General features: G+C 34.1%; 1 protein-coding gene across 1 annotated transcript in view; it reads right to left on the bottom strand.

The window, feature by feature from the left end:
* Positions 1-16,269, bottom strand: part of PTPRM (protein tyrosine phosphatase receptor type M) — a 1,090,562-nt gene that overhangs the window by 199,513 nt on the left and 874,780 nt on the right. Inside the window, exons 16-17 of the mRNA XM_074202077.1 lie at positions 6,968-7,119; positions 2,250-2,324 (exon numbers count right to left, since the gene is read on the bottom strand). Coding sequence (XP_074058178.1) covers positions 2,250-2,324; positions 6,968-7,119 — 227 coding nt within the window. The remainder of the gene's footprint in view (positions 1-2,249; positions 2,325-6,967; positions 7,120-16,269) is intronic.

Below are 16,269 nucleotides of genomic sequence, written 5' to 3'. Positions count from 1 at the left end.
AATGTTGGCACCTGGGGATGAATGACTAAGGAAGTACCTGGGTACATGAAAAAAGCTCTGCTTCCCCAGATTTAAAAGAGAAGCTATTATCACCAACACACACTATTGCCACAAAAAAATATGGCAAATTATTCACATGTTTGGTCTCACAAAGGTGAGGAGAGGGAGAGTTGGAAGAAGAGAATCATGTGTTGACTTGATTAATGCCCACTATGCTTCATAAGGATTTGTCTTAACATTATGTGATCAGCCTAAGGAAATATAATTCCAAAGCACTGTCATTGACATCTATAGATGCTATATAGAATCACCAATATTTATTGGTTCAGTTGAGTTAGTCTTCAAATCTGTCTATTTTGATACTGCCAAAATTGTCCTTTTTAAGTCATTATTTCACCAAATAGAAGCCTATTTTAAAAAAGTCATTAGATTTCAATAATTACAAAGTAACTTTTTAAAATGTCCACTACTCTGAAGTTGATTTAATAAACTTATAGTTATCCTATTCTGAAATCTAAATATTTTCTACCTTTTAACAATTTGTAGTTTAGCTTTCCCAACTCACTCATAGCCCCTCCAAGGTCACAATATCTACCAGACAAAGTGCTGAATGAATGCTACAGCACACAAAGAAATCTCAAATTTCATCCTGTCAAAAGATTCTTCAGTTGTCATTTGCATGCAGATTACATTGTTATGGTAGCTATGATTAACTTGTTCCCCACTCATGTAAGCACAGAAATGTTACATTTCTGTGCTTTAGATGTGGCTTCAAAAATAAAGGAGGGGCACCATTAGTCCCCTCCCCACCACAGGAGTTTAGCAGCCCAAGTTCTGGGGCTTCTGCCCTTTCTTATGTGGCTGCCCGTTTCATCTTACTTTGGCAACTCATTGGCTCAAGCTCGTATAACACCATAGAAAAAAAAAATCACACTAATGTAAAACCATAAAGAGAGAAAAGAGAAGCACAGGAGGAAAAAAATTGACAGTTGCAAAGATATAGACCTTTGTAAAAGAGAATTAGGAAGAAGTTAGAACAATTGAGGATGGAACTCTGGCTACAATGAATTGTTATATACCTTGATGCCGTTTTTGCTGTGCTCCTTTTCGGTATGGTTAGTAATAGAAAGAGAACACAAGCCATGATACACTCTGGTTACTTTAGGCGTCTCAAATGCAATAGCAGCTCATGCTCAGTTTGTTATCATAGCCAGGTAATGCCATCTCTCTTCACCCTTCTCATATTGGACACATGGGTCATTGCCCCCCACCTCCCAACCCCCTGTGCTGGAAACATTTCATACTTTAAATACTTTGTGCCCCAAAGGACTAATACCTTAATTCATTTCCAGTGACATCTGACAAATAATAAATCATCTGATTGTAAAGTGCCATCTTGTCATTTCACTGTTCAAAATATCAGCTCCTTTGAAATTTCACTGTGTGACAGACACATTGGAAAATTGGTGGTATTGTGAGCCTTGCCAAGATCTGGTAGGTGGCCAAATTTTATTTTTACAATTTTATTTTTCTGTATATTTGGCATAATTAGAAAAGTGCTATTTTCAAAATTGAAGTCCATAGCATATAAAAATAACTGAATATAATGAGAGATAATTTTCACTTCTATGATTCTCTCATTGGGCAAAATTTAGCTCTCAGACATCTAACACGACTAGTTTGGGAGATGTATTCTCACTATATGCTTAAATCTCTATGTAGCATTTCGGTCTCCTATAGTAAGGAGCCTCCTGGGAGTGTGCTGTCTGACTTGAATCTGACAGCAGAAGTCTTGGTATTGTCCCCAGCACACATGCAGGCAACCTTCCTTCTTAAGGGAGAATGTTTTAAAAACATTCCTGATACTTCCCTCCCCCATGTCCTGTGCCCAGTCATTGCATCATACAGAATAAAAATGCCAGTCTCTTAGAGAGTGGGCGCTGACTTTCCAACTTATTCCTGCAATAAACTTTGATAAAGGGAAATGTTCTCACCTAAAATTGCAGTTGGCACAAATGGATCTGTCATACATCATAAGCAGGTCAATGCAGAAAAGGTAAAAAGAGAAAGAACAGTAAATGATTGATGAAAAGTTCCCCCCATGTCCCCCTAGAAAGCATCTGGTTACAACATGTCAAACAAATTATTAAGCTCCTAAAGCACTATGAATAAAGCAAAGTGAGTACTGATTGGTTCTGATTGTTAAGGGGTTTTGAAGAGATGAAACAATGGAAAAAAAAATCAGTTACCTGGGTAATAGGAATTAGGCACTGTGGTGCTCAGTGTATTAGTTTTCATTGTAAAAGATGATGGTGAAGACACAGCTGTAAAGAAAAGAAAATCTAGTCATTGACAGTAGATAGGTCCCTGAACTGGAAAATTGGAGGCCACTTGGGGAGGATGCACCGAGCCCAATCCTGGTTCAGATCGCTGATGTCAGCAACATCTCAGTGATCTGCTAAAAGTCTATGTAGTAATTATTGCCATTATCATTGTACTAAGAACTGGCCTAGTCCCTGGCATGAGAAATTCCCATTTGTCTTTGAAGGCAGGAAATTGTACCTAGGAGGTGGTATCCTGTTATCACTTAAAATTTTAATCAAAAAACCTCAACAAAGTCTACCATTTGACCTTTGTCAAGACTTCTAGCTTTGCCTAGTATAGTTCTGTTTTCTGTATGTGCTTTTTTGAGAAGTAGAGAATTGGAAAAATATCATTTAAAAAATTATTCAATAGAAATGCTATTATTTAAAATGAACATAAATATTGATCTTCTTTTCCTTAGCTGTAAAATAGGGTAGAAAGGCACTGGTTAGAATATTTCTAAAGTTCTCATCAGCTCTAACATTCTTTTTTTTTTTTAAGGTTTTTTGCAAGGCAATGGGGTTAAGTGGCTTGCCAAAGGCCACATAGCTAGGTAATTATTAAGTGTCTGAGGCTGGATTTGAACTCAGGTACTCTTGACTCCAGGATCAGTGCTCTACCCACTGCACCACCTAGCTGCCCAGCTCTAACATTCTTATTTAATTTATAAAATTATATTGTTTGGCTGCAAAATCAGACATCCTCAATGATTTATTTAAAATCCTTTCTCTGATCTTTAAGGATATGTAATAGAACTATTGTATTCCTTCACCTTTCTTGTAACTTTTAGCTAAGTAGTCTTGCCAAATTTTAATTTGTAAAATACATTCTCTGCTGTAGACATGTAGCTGAAATAATTTAATTTCACAAAAAGAAAGTTTCTTTCTTGGGCTGTGAATCTTGTTGACCTCTCAGTCAAGTCTCTACTGTTCTACTACTAATTAGTAATGCTATAGTAGATGTTAGTTGTAATATATAAAATTTGTAAATCTATCTATCTGTCTTTCTATGTATGCATGTATGTATGTGTATGTATGTATGTATGTATCTATCCATCTACCTTTATTTTCATCCACACGTTCTCAATCTGGAAATAAAACAACAAGAGTTGGCTTTACTGTGGACAATAATAACTCAGTCTCTTCTTTGGAGATCTTTTCTAGAGCTTAGTCTTTCATTGACTCTTCTTTCACTAATAATTCCTGAAGCTGCAACATAAACTATATCTCAAAACAATGCAATCTTCAAATTTATTCTTTTTCACTTAAAAAGATACCCCCTATTTTTAAGATATGATTTATTTTGAAATTTGACAACCCTGCTTTCCATATACATATATTTTTAATTTCATTCTGGCATGTGAATGAAAAAAGAATTAGAATAGATATTAGTACAATATTAAGCACTGCACTTACTCTTACAATCTATCCTTTAAATTCATGCTACCTATTAGCTAATGTGGGACTGTGGAGAGTACCAATTTGGGAGTGAGAGGATTACTGGCTTTGCCATTTTACTTCCGGTGTGACCTTGAGCAAGTCTTAGGTCTATTAAAACTTTGGTTTTCCCATCTGTGAACTGAAGAGGTGGGACCAGATTACTTCCCAAGTTTTTTTGAGCTCTAAATCTATGATTGCATGTTTCTTACAGGGATTTTTTTCAGCAGTGTTTGGTTTCAGTGTCTGATAATTACTCAAGTCGTTTATATACATGAACAAATCTAATCCCTAAGACAACTCTCTTCAGTAGGGGGAAGTATTTATGGAATGCAATTCACAGGGTTATGGCATCATATATATATATATATATATATATATATATATATATACATGTATATATGTATATATATATACATAAAATCACCAGATCACTTATATATATGTATATATATATATATATATATATATATATATATATATATATTGATTTAATTCATTCTTTAAATGTCACCTATTCAACTGGTTGCATTTTATTCAAACTCATACAGCTAGCTAGTGACTGAGCTGAGATAAGCACTCGGGTCTCCGGGTTCTCAGTTTAGTGATCTTTTTCCTACATTATGCTGATAAACTGATTTCAGAGGCTTATATATAAACAAATCTTTGAAATAGATAATTGTTTAACAATATCTTTCCTGAAATAAAGAAGTAATCTTATTATAAGAAGCATGAATGAGAAGATACATTGATGAGAATAAAACATTCATTCCAAAGAATTTAATTTAGAAGTCTGCATGTTCATTAAGCCACTTAATATAAAAAAAAGCTATGATGACAAGACAAAATACACCTGTAAAGCAAACTAGGTCAGCAATTAATGAGTAATTTCATTTGCTGTATTACTTGCAAATATTTATGACATAGGTTGGTAAATATTTATAATATAAAGTAAGTATTCATATTTCATCTTTCATAAAAGAAGAACAATTGAAAATATGGGTTTTATTATAGGGTCACTAATCTATAGGTAGAATGGATACTTAGTTCAAACTCTTCATTTTAGAGATGAGGAAACTGAAGTACAGAGAGGCAAAAGGATTTGCCAATTTGCCATTTCACACATATAATAAATCTCAGAATCTAGGACTTGAATCTAGGACTTCAGAGTGCAGAGGCAGTCCTCTTTTCACTGTATCATACAGTCTTACTGTCTTCATTCATCAAAAACCACTCTTATCTCTCATTTACATGATATATCTTCTCCCCTCTCATAATAACTTGTAATAAGTGATACAATCTATATGGCTTGATGAGCAAATTTCCATTTCTTATAAATATTTTGATATTTACTTCTATGTCCTGCAACTTCATTTTTTCTTCCATCTCCTACAAATTAAAAAGTCCTCCCTTTTGACTTTCCATAGCTGCTCCATTGTCCATTGTCCTCTATCACCTTAAGATCTCACACACATTCATATTTATGCTGTTTTTAATATATTTCCTGTTGAGTTGATTTGTGCCTGCAGCCTGGTGGTCAACCAAACACTTTTCCAGGCAATTTTCCTCTGCCCCGGAAACTGCCTTTTTGTTATTGTAAAGGCTTTAAAAGAGTACTGTGATAACATTTCACCAGGAGGGCTCAGTCCTAATAGACAGACTTTGATATAACTAATTCATGTTCAAAGTAATGGGGGGAGAAAAATGAAAGAATATTGCTCTATTTTTACAACTGATTTTCCAGATGGGCAGGATTAATTAAGGAAAAATGGTAGGTAAGCTAAGAGAGTTCATGTAGTTTTCACAAGAATTCTGCTGTGCTCGAAAATTTCTAGTTTTCCAGAAATAATACTTTTTAAAAAGGTAAATATCAAATTAGAATTCCTGTCCTAGGGTACTTGTCTCCTGTTGTTCAAACATCAAAAGCTCTGGGACTTGGTGTACATTACACTTATTTTGGCACATTATTCCAAATATATTTCTTTGTGAGAATTTTCACCATGACAAAGGTATTTTGGGAAATCATCCTGGGTTCTTGTGAGGTGAGACTCTAGTAAGGTATATATCTCCTTTTCTCTGAGAGTAGTAAAATGCCAACTGTAACTAAGGTTACAGAGTGGTAAATGGTATAATACAAACACGGACTTCTGAGAAAGAACAGACTGCCCAGTGTACTGTACCTACTGGGTTGTATGGCATGAACTATGCATGGAAGGAAGAAGAGAAGGCATTGATTCAGGTCAGGTAAACATAATTATAAAGACCAAAGAATTTGCAAGAAATGGTTAGAGATGTTATCCAGGGGACAGATTACATGTATACTCTGTAGCCTGAGCTTTGCTGCTATCTTTTGACATATAGAACACCCTTAGGATTGTTACCTTTAAGAACAAAGGAGAGGAACACATAGGTACTTGTGTTTTCCTTTGTACCCTGAAATGATAGCACTATTCCATAGCCAGATTAAAAAAACCTGATGGATTTGTGCTGATTCATTCACTTTTTCTTTGCCAGTTCCCTTTCTGAACATGAGCATGCATCTCTAGTAAAGATAAGGTTGCAATCTATGACCATAAAATGTTGGGGGAAAGTCAAGTAGTCTATGTCAGAAATTAACTTGTATCTCATTAGAACTATGACTTAATGACAGATATAGAGATACAGAAATATAATCTTATGTATTTATCTTTTTGTAATACAACTAAAGCCTGATAGTAGGGAAAGACAAATTTATTATTTATACTTCAAATAAAAAAGCTAATTGTTCCTTGTTAATAATGCCAAAACCTATTGGACAAAGAAAACAACTAACTTGTTACTACCCTGAAGAATATTGTTTTTTGAATAGGTTCTAACTGTGTAATATCCTATACCATATATCAATATAAACAGGATCCAAGTCACAAAGAAAATAATAAACAGGTGTCTCCTACAATAAGATCTCTTCTTTATGGTTGAAAAGACTGAAAAAGCTTATTGTTATCGGTACTGATAGAGGCTTCCTTTGTTTACAGTAGGAAGAATGTTCTGTAACCCTGAGAGATTGAGAGTTTCATGGGATACTCAACTAAATCACTGAAAAGGTAAGGGGGAATTTTGGGGTGAATATTTTAAACCCTTCTCAAAAGTGAAAGAGAAATGCTTAAAGTCAATATTTTTGAACTTACATCTCCCGTTCACATTGTGTGTGTCCATGAATGAAAAAGCCTCATCACAGTTGGTTCCTTGCTCAGCATAGCTTTTGTCCATTGAATTCACCATCACCGTCATCTCTTGCCGGGTGCTGCTCATTGTTTCCTTTCGCTTCTTGGCCAGTTTCCTTAGAAAACAAAGTTCATATACGTGTGTAAGTTTCTCTAGGGTGAAGTTAATTTGTCTTTGTGTATCTCATTGTGCCCAGCATGCAGTGGACACTTCAACAGTGGGTGTACACACATTGGACAATGTTGCTGGTTTTGCATTCTGAGATTCATATAAAAGGAATCCAAAAATTTCTCTTTTCCCTATCTTTAAATTTTCATCTCATGTTGGAAAACATGTAAAGTGATTTATAAATCTCAAAGTGCTAGGTAATGGCTAACTATTGTTATTTGTCCCAGAGGCTTTGTACTGGCTGTCTCACATGTTGAGAATTCACTCCCTCCTTACCTTGCCTCAAAGAGTCCCTCTCTTCTTTTAAAAGGTAGCCCAAGAATCATCTTCTGAATGAATTTTATAGATTTCCCCTCCCAAACTACCTTGTCTATTTTGTGTATATATTTATACATTTCATATTATGTTTAATGTGTGTGTATTACATAATTGTTTTTTCCCTATTTCAGTTATTATTCTTGTATCCTCCAAGCACAATATCTGGCATATGATTGATTAATAAATGCTATTTGAATGCAAAATTGTGAATATATATATATATATCTAGATTTCAAATATAATACCAATTTATCAGCAAGAGAATAGCTTTGAGAAGAAAAAAATTCCACAAACATCTAGTTTAACAAATATATATTGAGTGGTAACTATGAGGCATGAGATATTTGTACTTGGCACAGTGCCTAGCATGCAGTAAGCACTTAATGTTTACTCTTTTCTCTTCTTCCTTATGTACAAGCCAATGTGCCAGGCATTCACAATGTTAATTACATAAAAAATATATGCATTTTACAAATAAAATATGAAATTTTATTTTATATTATCCATATAGATACATTAAAATTTTAAATTATTAAAAAACTGAAAAATAATGCTTTCAGTTAGCATTTAAGTACTTGATGATTAGTCCTTCATCCTCAAAGAAGACTCTGACATCAGGGAGATGATGCCATGACAAGCACATGAATTATATTTGAGTGAAGGGGTGCGATGCTAAGTCACCAGTCTCACTTTCTCCTCCAAAGTCTTCTGGGTCCAGTGACCAGATATGAATCAGGATGATTGGAGATAGCCCTGGATGCAAGGCGTTCAATATTAGGTGACTTGCCCAAGGCCACACAGCTAGTAAGTGGCATGTGTCTGAGACTGGATTTGAACTGCTGTCCTCCTGACTCCAAGGTCAGTGCACTATCCATTCATTGCTCCACCTAGCTCTCCCATGTATTTAAGTATCTGCTGTTGATAAGATCCCCAGAAAGTTGGAGTCTATAAAAATTTCAGTTGGTCCAACAGTTGTGACAACAGAACTAATAATATATCCAATGAATCATTCAAATTTACCCAAAGTTATTATTTGTATAGGGAACTCTAAAAGCCATAGCCAACACTCTCTATAGGAGGAAAAAAGTAGAATCTAAGAGACACACCACATGCTACAATGCAAAATCTAAAATAGACTAAATTTTCAGTAAAATTAAGAAAAAGAAACAGTGACTTACAAAATTTGTATCCAGCAACTATAAGTTTATCATAAGAACATTTATACTGTGTTTTATAGTTGTAACTACTATATAGTTTTATAGCAGTTTACAGCTGACTTTTCACATTATTTGAAAAAAGAGACTATATGTTCTTAGCTTATGTAATAGATATATAAAATTTAGAAAATTAAATCTTTTGTCATGAGGGTAAATTTTCTACCTTATCTATACATTTATTACCTAATCTTTTTTCTTTCCCTGCTTCAAAAGTGGTTTATAACTGACTTTTTACATTATATGAAGAGAGAGAGAGAGAAAAAAATATGTTCTTAGCACCACTACTCCATCAATTAAACCACAGTTGCCTACTTTGGATGATATCCACATGGTAGGTCAGATAAATTTCCATGAAAATATTTATAGGGGGTAGTAATCAAAATTGCTCTGTCCTTTAAGGATAAAAGTACAAAAGATAATCTGGGTTGTGGAATCAGGCATGTCCTCAATTATTTGGAAAAGTTAACCAAACTCTGGTCATTTGTATGGCTATCCATGAAGAATTTATAATCCATTCAACTTGCCTTACTATAACTGAAAAGACAGAATGTTCCATATGAATTATATTAGATAATAAGGGGTATGAAATGCATAACAGTGATTGAAATTTACAGAACCACTAATAATTTATATAACATAATGTGATAAAAACCATTTTTACACATTTCTCACATGTTTTGGGCATAAATTTAGTTTTGAAACAGCTCGGGGAAAAATGATTAAGTAACAAATAGATAGGGCAGAAAATTTGCCCTGATTACATAAAATCTCAAAAGATTTAATTTCCTAATTTTTTTAACAAATGTTTATTATATGACATATAGGGAATTGATACAAATAAATAAGAACATATAGAAGCAAAAGTCATTCCACAATAGATAAATGGTCAAAGAACAGGAATTTTTTTAAACCAAGCAAACTATTTGTCAAATAACTAATTATTACAACTTAAAACAATTCATATTTTAGTTCATTTTTCATCAGATTGGAAAAAGGATGTGAATAGCTTGTGTTTTAGTGTCAGTTTTCCAAAATCAAGAGCCATTCTTTATCCTCTTTTCCAATCATCAGTGGAAGATTGAGAACCAAATTTGAGACTTGAATCTTGGTACCAGGTGTGTGTATATAGGAAGAGGGAGGAAATATTATGCTTGGCTCTTCAGTTGCAGTTATATGTCACCCATTCTATCTCACCACCTACCTCTGCCAGCTCCATGGAAAGCCATTTTTGGACCAACTCTCCATGGGAATAGTGAAGGAGTAGTTGGTTGAGTCAACTTTTGTTAAGTGCTTGCTATTTCTTTTCACTTGATTTACGAAAGCAGTTCCCTTTCTACCTCCACAAATTCTCCTTTTTATCTTCCATTAGAGACTTGGCCATATGTAACTTCAGAAAAGTTTCCCCCCATCCTTCTGTTGTTTTTAGAATTTTGACTCAAAATTAGACAGGTCTATTATTTTTTTCTTTCCCATTGATAAAAGAGGTTCTAATGGAATTGACACTTTAAATTTCTTTTATCCATCTGTGGAACACTAATGTCAATGATCCTAAGAAAAACAGTTTATTGTGTATCTCTTTCCCTGATAAGATCCCTGGAAACTCATCCATGATAGAATTTTTTTCCCCTCCATACAGAGCCAATCAAAAAAAATGACTCACAGCTATAAATTCAGAGCTCTTAAGCATATGTATTTGATAGATCTGAGATCTCTTGGATGTGATTGCTCCTTTCAATGACACCATTTGTAAGGGATTCACACCTTTTCATTGTCTGTGAATCTTGTTGGTGTTCACTAGTAGTCTCTCAATGGTTCACACAACATATGAGTGACTTTCTGAAAAAGTTTCAGACATTAAGTGGACATCAGTGAAAGACAAAGACTGTCCATAATTACTAATTCAATTACTTTATTAAAACCTAGCTCATAATTTATCATCTCAAAGATTTCAAAATTAATTATCTTTTTTTCTGCCCTCTCTTGTAGCACATCAATAAAGTACTTATAATACCAATTTTCTATTCTCTTTTTAAATTGATACTCTCCTCTCTTAAATTCTTTATTTAAGACTCACTGACTGACTTCTGTTTTTCCCCAGATACAGCATTCTATCCTGGTCTCCATATGTTTCAACAGGCTGTTTGTCTCCAAAATCTGGGATTCTCTCTTCATCTTTATCCATGCTTCTTAAAATCCTCAGCTCCCTCTAATGCTCAAGCCAAATACTAGCTTCTTCAGAAGATCCCTTCTTATTTCTCTAGATGTTACTACTCCCCATTCCTGACAGATCAAGAGTATAAGCTCCTCTAGCAATATGTGTATACCTGCCAAAAGTGCCAGGCATACAGCAAGTGTTTAATAAATGCTAGCTAATTGATATATAAATGTTCTCAAAAACTTTCACAAAGTTATGTTTTGGATCTCTATGGATAGATGTCAGATCCCTCAAAAGTAGACTTTATTCTGCTTTTCCCAAGAACATCTAGGTCATATTACCCATACAGTTGATGGTTAATAAACAGTTCTTAAGTAAATTGATGACTAATGAGCATGGCAGAATATTACAAAGTACAAGTCTTTCAATACAATCATCTTACTTGCTTTGAGATATATTTTTCACCATTTCTTTCTTCAACCAAAATGTTCCCTTTATCTGGCAGAAATCAAATGCCCTTGATTCCACTACTATTGATTACTCAGGAACATTAAAACCAGAACTGAGATCTGAGAATAGCAAGAGATAAATCTTTATGAATTCACTCATATTATTCTTTTCGGTGCCTCTTATTTTAGATCTTTATTTTGTTGGTAGTAAAGAACAGATGCTATTCTCAGAAAGAAAAATGTTAATTTATTTCTAGAAAATAGCTAATTTAGTGGAACATATGCTAACTTACTAGAATGCAAACTTTTATGTGTGTGTGTGTGTGTGTGTGTGTAGAAACAATGGTGAAACAATTTTTGCAGGGATTTATCAATGAAATCTTTTGCCTTTAATAATAAAAGGTGGAATTAAATTTATGAAGCATATAAAGATACAAAATATATTCAGGACTTTCTCATCACTAGAAAGTTGGCAGTACAGGGATTTCTTTTGGGGTCAAGGCAGAGCCTGAAACTATCTTCTAAATAATGGATCTTTTTTAAATGACTAAGTATTTTGAAATTATATTTAGATCTTTGCAAATGGTTTTTCTGTGTTTCAATTCTTCATTGCTAAGCATCAATTACATGAATCATGAGTCAAATTTCGGAAATCTAAACCAAAATGTTAGATTTTGGATTTGAATTTTCTTTAAGAAAAAATTGACATTTAATTTATATTAAAAAATGATCAAAAGTATTTATTAAGCACTCCTATATACCAAGCATTATGATAAGAACTGTGAACATGACAAAAGGCAAAAGACAGTCCCTGCTCTCAAGAAGCTTCTAGTCTAATGGAAGAGACCAAAGGAAAACAACTATGTACTAACAAGATACACATACATATACACACACACACACACATACACACCTTACATATATACACACTGTATAGTATAGATATATACATATATATTTATATTTAGGGGGCAAGATGGAGATAAACAGAGTGAAGACACAAGCATTAAGGGGGATCAAAAAGGGCTTCTTATAGAAGGTGAAATTTTAAGGAATGCAGGAAGCATTATTGAGCAAGAGAGAATGCCTGCCATAGAAGAAAGCCAGTGAAAATGTCTGGAGCTGGAAGACAGGGTTTTCTACAAGAAAGAAGTAGCACTAGATCACAGAGTATGTAAAGGAAAATAAGGAAGAGGAAGACTAGAAAGCTTGGAGGGGGACAGGTTATAAAGTCCTTTAAAAAAACTATAAAGAGACTTTTATATTTGATCTTGGAAATGATAGAGAGCCACTGAGGTTTATAGAATAGAAAGGTGACATGGTAAAGTCTGCACTTTAGGAAGATTAATTTGACAGCTGAATGGAGGATGAATTGGAGGGAAAAGAGATTTGAGGCAGGGAGACTAACCAGTAGGCTGTTGTAATTGTCTAGGTTTCAGGTGAGAGGCATTGCACCAGGGTGATGATGGTGCCAGAGAAGAGATGAAGGTGTAAATAATAGATGTTACAAAAGGCCCAAGCCACATTTGGAGACAATTTAGATAGAGTGGGAGAGAGAGAATGAGTTGATGACATCTTAGTTGTGAGTCTGGGTAACTGGAAGGATAGTGGTGTCTTCCATAGTAATAGGAAAGTTAGGAAGATGTAAGGGTTAGGAAGATGGAAATAGAATAAATTCAGTTTGGAATATATTCAGTTTAAAATGTTTATGAGACATCCAGTTTGAGATGTGTAACAGACAATTGAAGATAAGGTTTAGAGAGAGATTAAGACTGAATTAGTAAATCTGAAAATCTGCTTATTGAGATAACTGAATTCATAGGACTTGATGAGATGACCAAATAATAAATATACTTTAGAGAAGGGGTGGAGAACCTTTTTTTTTTCTGCTAAGGGCCATTTGGATATTTATAACATCCTTTGTAGGTCATACAAAATTATCAATTTAAAAATTAGCCTACTATATTTGGTCAACATTTATTTAAATCACCCCCAAAAAGCTTTTAGATTTCTTGAATGTTAAGTCCCATCTTTGGTTGCTATGACTATACCAGACTAAATGATTATAGGGCCCATGGGCCAGTCATTCCCCACCCTTGGTTTAGAGGGAGAAGGGAAGAGAGCACAGGCAGTTAGCATTTAGTAGCATTTTAAGGCAGCTTCAAATAGGTCAATTCATTTGAGCTTCACAAAATTCCTTTGAACAAATTCTTTGATCAGCTATTGTTTAAAAATACTAAGTCTTTATTTTTCTTTATTCTAATTCAAGGTGTCATAATGAATAGAGTACAGGACCTGAGATCAGGAAGACTAATGTTCCTTATTTTGAATCTTGCTTCAGATATATATGAGAAGTCATTTAAACCTGTTTGCCTCCATTTTTCATCTGTTAAAAAAATAAGCTGGAAAAGGAGATGGCAAACTACTCTGTTATCTTTTCCAAGAAAATCCCAGATGGCATCCTGAAGAGTAAGACATAACTAAAATGACTTAACAACAATGACATAGTCTTTGGAACTTTGTCATTCCTTTTGGTAGATATAATTCTATTAATATGACTATTTTAATGACTAGAGTATCCTAAGGATGGTAAATTAAAGAAATTTTAATACAGTACTACAAGTAAGCAATGTAGAAATGTACTACTGTTAAAATTATAAAACAAGAGAAATTAGGAAGCAGAATTAATTCAATTCTACCACTATTTATAAAATAGTGAACATGTGGAAGGTACTATTCCAGGCCCTTTTCCTCTGCTAGAGATTGAAACTTCCTGATAGTTCTTTGGCTTAGGTCACTGCCTTGTGGAATACTGACTTTATGGCTTATAACCCATTGGTCTTATGATGTTTTGCTAAAGAAGTAGAAAGAATGGTGACAATTGCTAATATATTACCATGTCATGCATATAGGGGTACTCTGTTACCTCCTCACTTAGCTAAATATTAGCTAAGTAAATTAATTAAACTATAAACTTGATTTTTTTCTGATAACTTGTACCTCTCCTTCACTTAGAGTCCCATTCTAATATTTCATCATGGTATAGACCTGACCTTTAGTTTCTGAAGGTTTTATAAGCAAAATACATTTTTGACAAATTTCATACTAGTCTGGAAAAGCTACAAATGTGGGTCCAATGAAAGGCTCACAACTGACAACCATTCTACTTAAGTTCCAAAATGTTTATCTGCAAGTTGGCTACACACTGTGATCATTTTTTCAGCTACTACAATTCAGTAAGACTCTGTTGTACAAGGGTTACTAATTCTGCCTTAGGAAAGGCAGTCCCCAAAGTCAGGAAACCATGAATCCTTGAAATATGGAAATCATTTCACCCTTTAAAAATTCATGCCACAATGAAAAAATTTGCCACAGGAAAAAATTCTTGCATTAACCCCAAGATAAACTTCACTGTTACTGGCCCTCATTATCTCTCTATTCACCAACTTCCCCTCTCCTGCTTCAATTTAGACTTCCTTTTCTTGAGAAACTCCTTGCGAGTTCCATTTTTGTCCCTGATTATCCCCATCTTTCTCTTATTTCTAAACTTGAACACTACTGGGGGTGGGGCAGGAACTTTGTAGCTATATATCATATTTCACACTCTATTCATCCAACTGTATGGTATATAAATGGCCAATAAATGGACAATCACCATCTGATCTTTTGTATATATGTCCTGCTGGGTCCTTGTCTGACAGAAATAGCTGCCATCAGGGAAATAATTCAGAGCCCTGTGTTCACTTAATCTAATCTGCCAAGCAGGCTGAAGATGTTAAACAATAAAAATGCAATTGGTAGAAATAATAAATGCATCTTTCATGATATTTTGTTTAGTTTTATTTCTTTCAGCAAGATAATATGAATCCAGAGGGGCTAAGACACATAGAATGCAGAAAACCCAACACAGGTAAAATATATGATAAGGCAAAAAGGGAATAAAGCAACATTCGTGATAGTAAGTCCCTGCTTAACAGTCAGTTTATGTGGCTGAACTTCACATATTTACATTATACTGAAATTTAATGGTCTCAAAAATGTTATTTTGCAGCCACACTAAATTGGTATACTAGTGACATGCTAACCAACTATGCACATAACAGAACTGGAGAAAATTTTAAACGTGCATCATTTTGGAAGATGGCCTTCTACATTCCAGTAATTAGGTTTGTTAAATTTTCTGAATATTCTAAGTTTGTTAGGGGAATACTTGTCCAACAAAATTAGTGTGAGCAACATAGCTGCTAAGGGATCAATGAGGGAAAAGGAGGACTAGATAACTTTTGGGAGGTCTGTACTCAAGTTATGGTAAATGAGATTTATCCTGAAACATGATTATCACATACCATAATATGCCATCTCTTCTATACCCAAACCTTATAAATATATTAAAGTAACAAAGAAATCACTGCCACAACAAACAATAGTTATTAAAATCAAAGATTGCTTTTGAAATTAGTCTACAAGTCTTTCATTCTCCATTTTTTGCTATTGAGTCATTTCAGCCAAGGTGACCCTTCATAACCTTATTAAGGGGTTTTCTTGACTTAGATATTTAAGTGGTTTGCCATTTCCTTCTCCAAATCATTTTACACATGAGGAAACTGAGGCAAATAGGATTAAGTGACTTGCTTGTGAGGTCAGATTTGAAGTCTTCCTGATTCCAACCTTAGTGCTCTGTCCACCTACTTGGCCCTCATTTCCCCATTATAACAACCTAAAAGGAATTTGACTTTTCATAGACAGAAAATGTTATAATAGCTAAAAGACTTTTAGGGCCAATGGACATTTAGCCCAACTCATACTTGTAGAAGTACAAGAAAGTCTATCAAGTTTCTACCATGGCACAATGCAAGTTGTTGGGATTATAAAGACAAAAGTATCTACTACCTAAACTCAATAAATTTATAATCTAGCTGGAGAAAATAAAATGCGCTATTAGTAAAAACATAATAAAT

Source organism: Macrotis lagotis, chromosome X (assembly GCF_037893015.1).
Source record: "Macrotis lagotis isolate mMagLag1 chromosome X, bilby.v1.9.chrom.fasta, whole genome shotgun sequence".
NCBI classification, from domain to species: Eukaryota; Metazoa; Chordata; class Mammalia; order Peramelemorphia; family Peramelidae; genus Macrotis; species Macrotis lagotis.
This window is presented reverse-complemented; position numbering and strand designations above follow the sequence as displayed.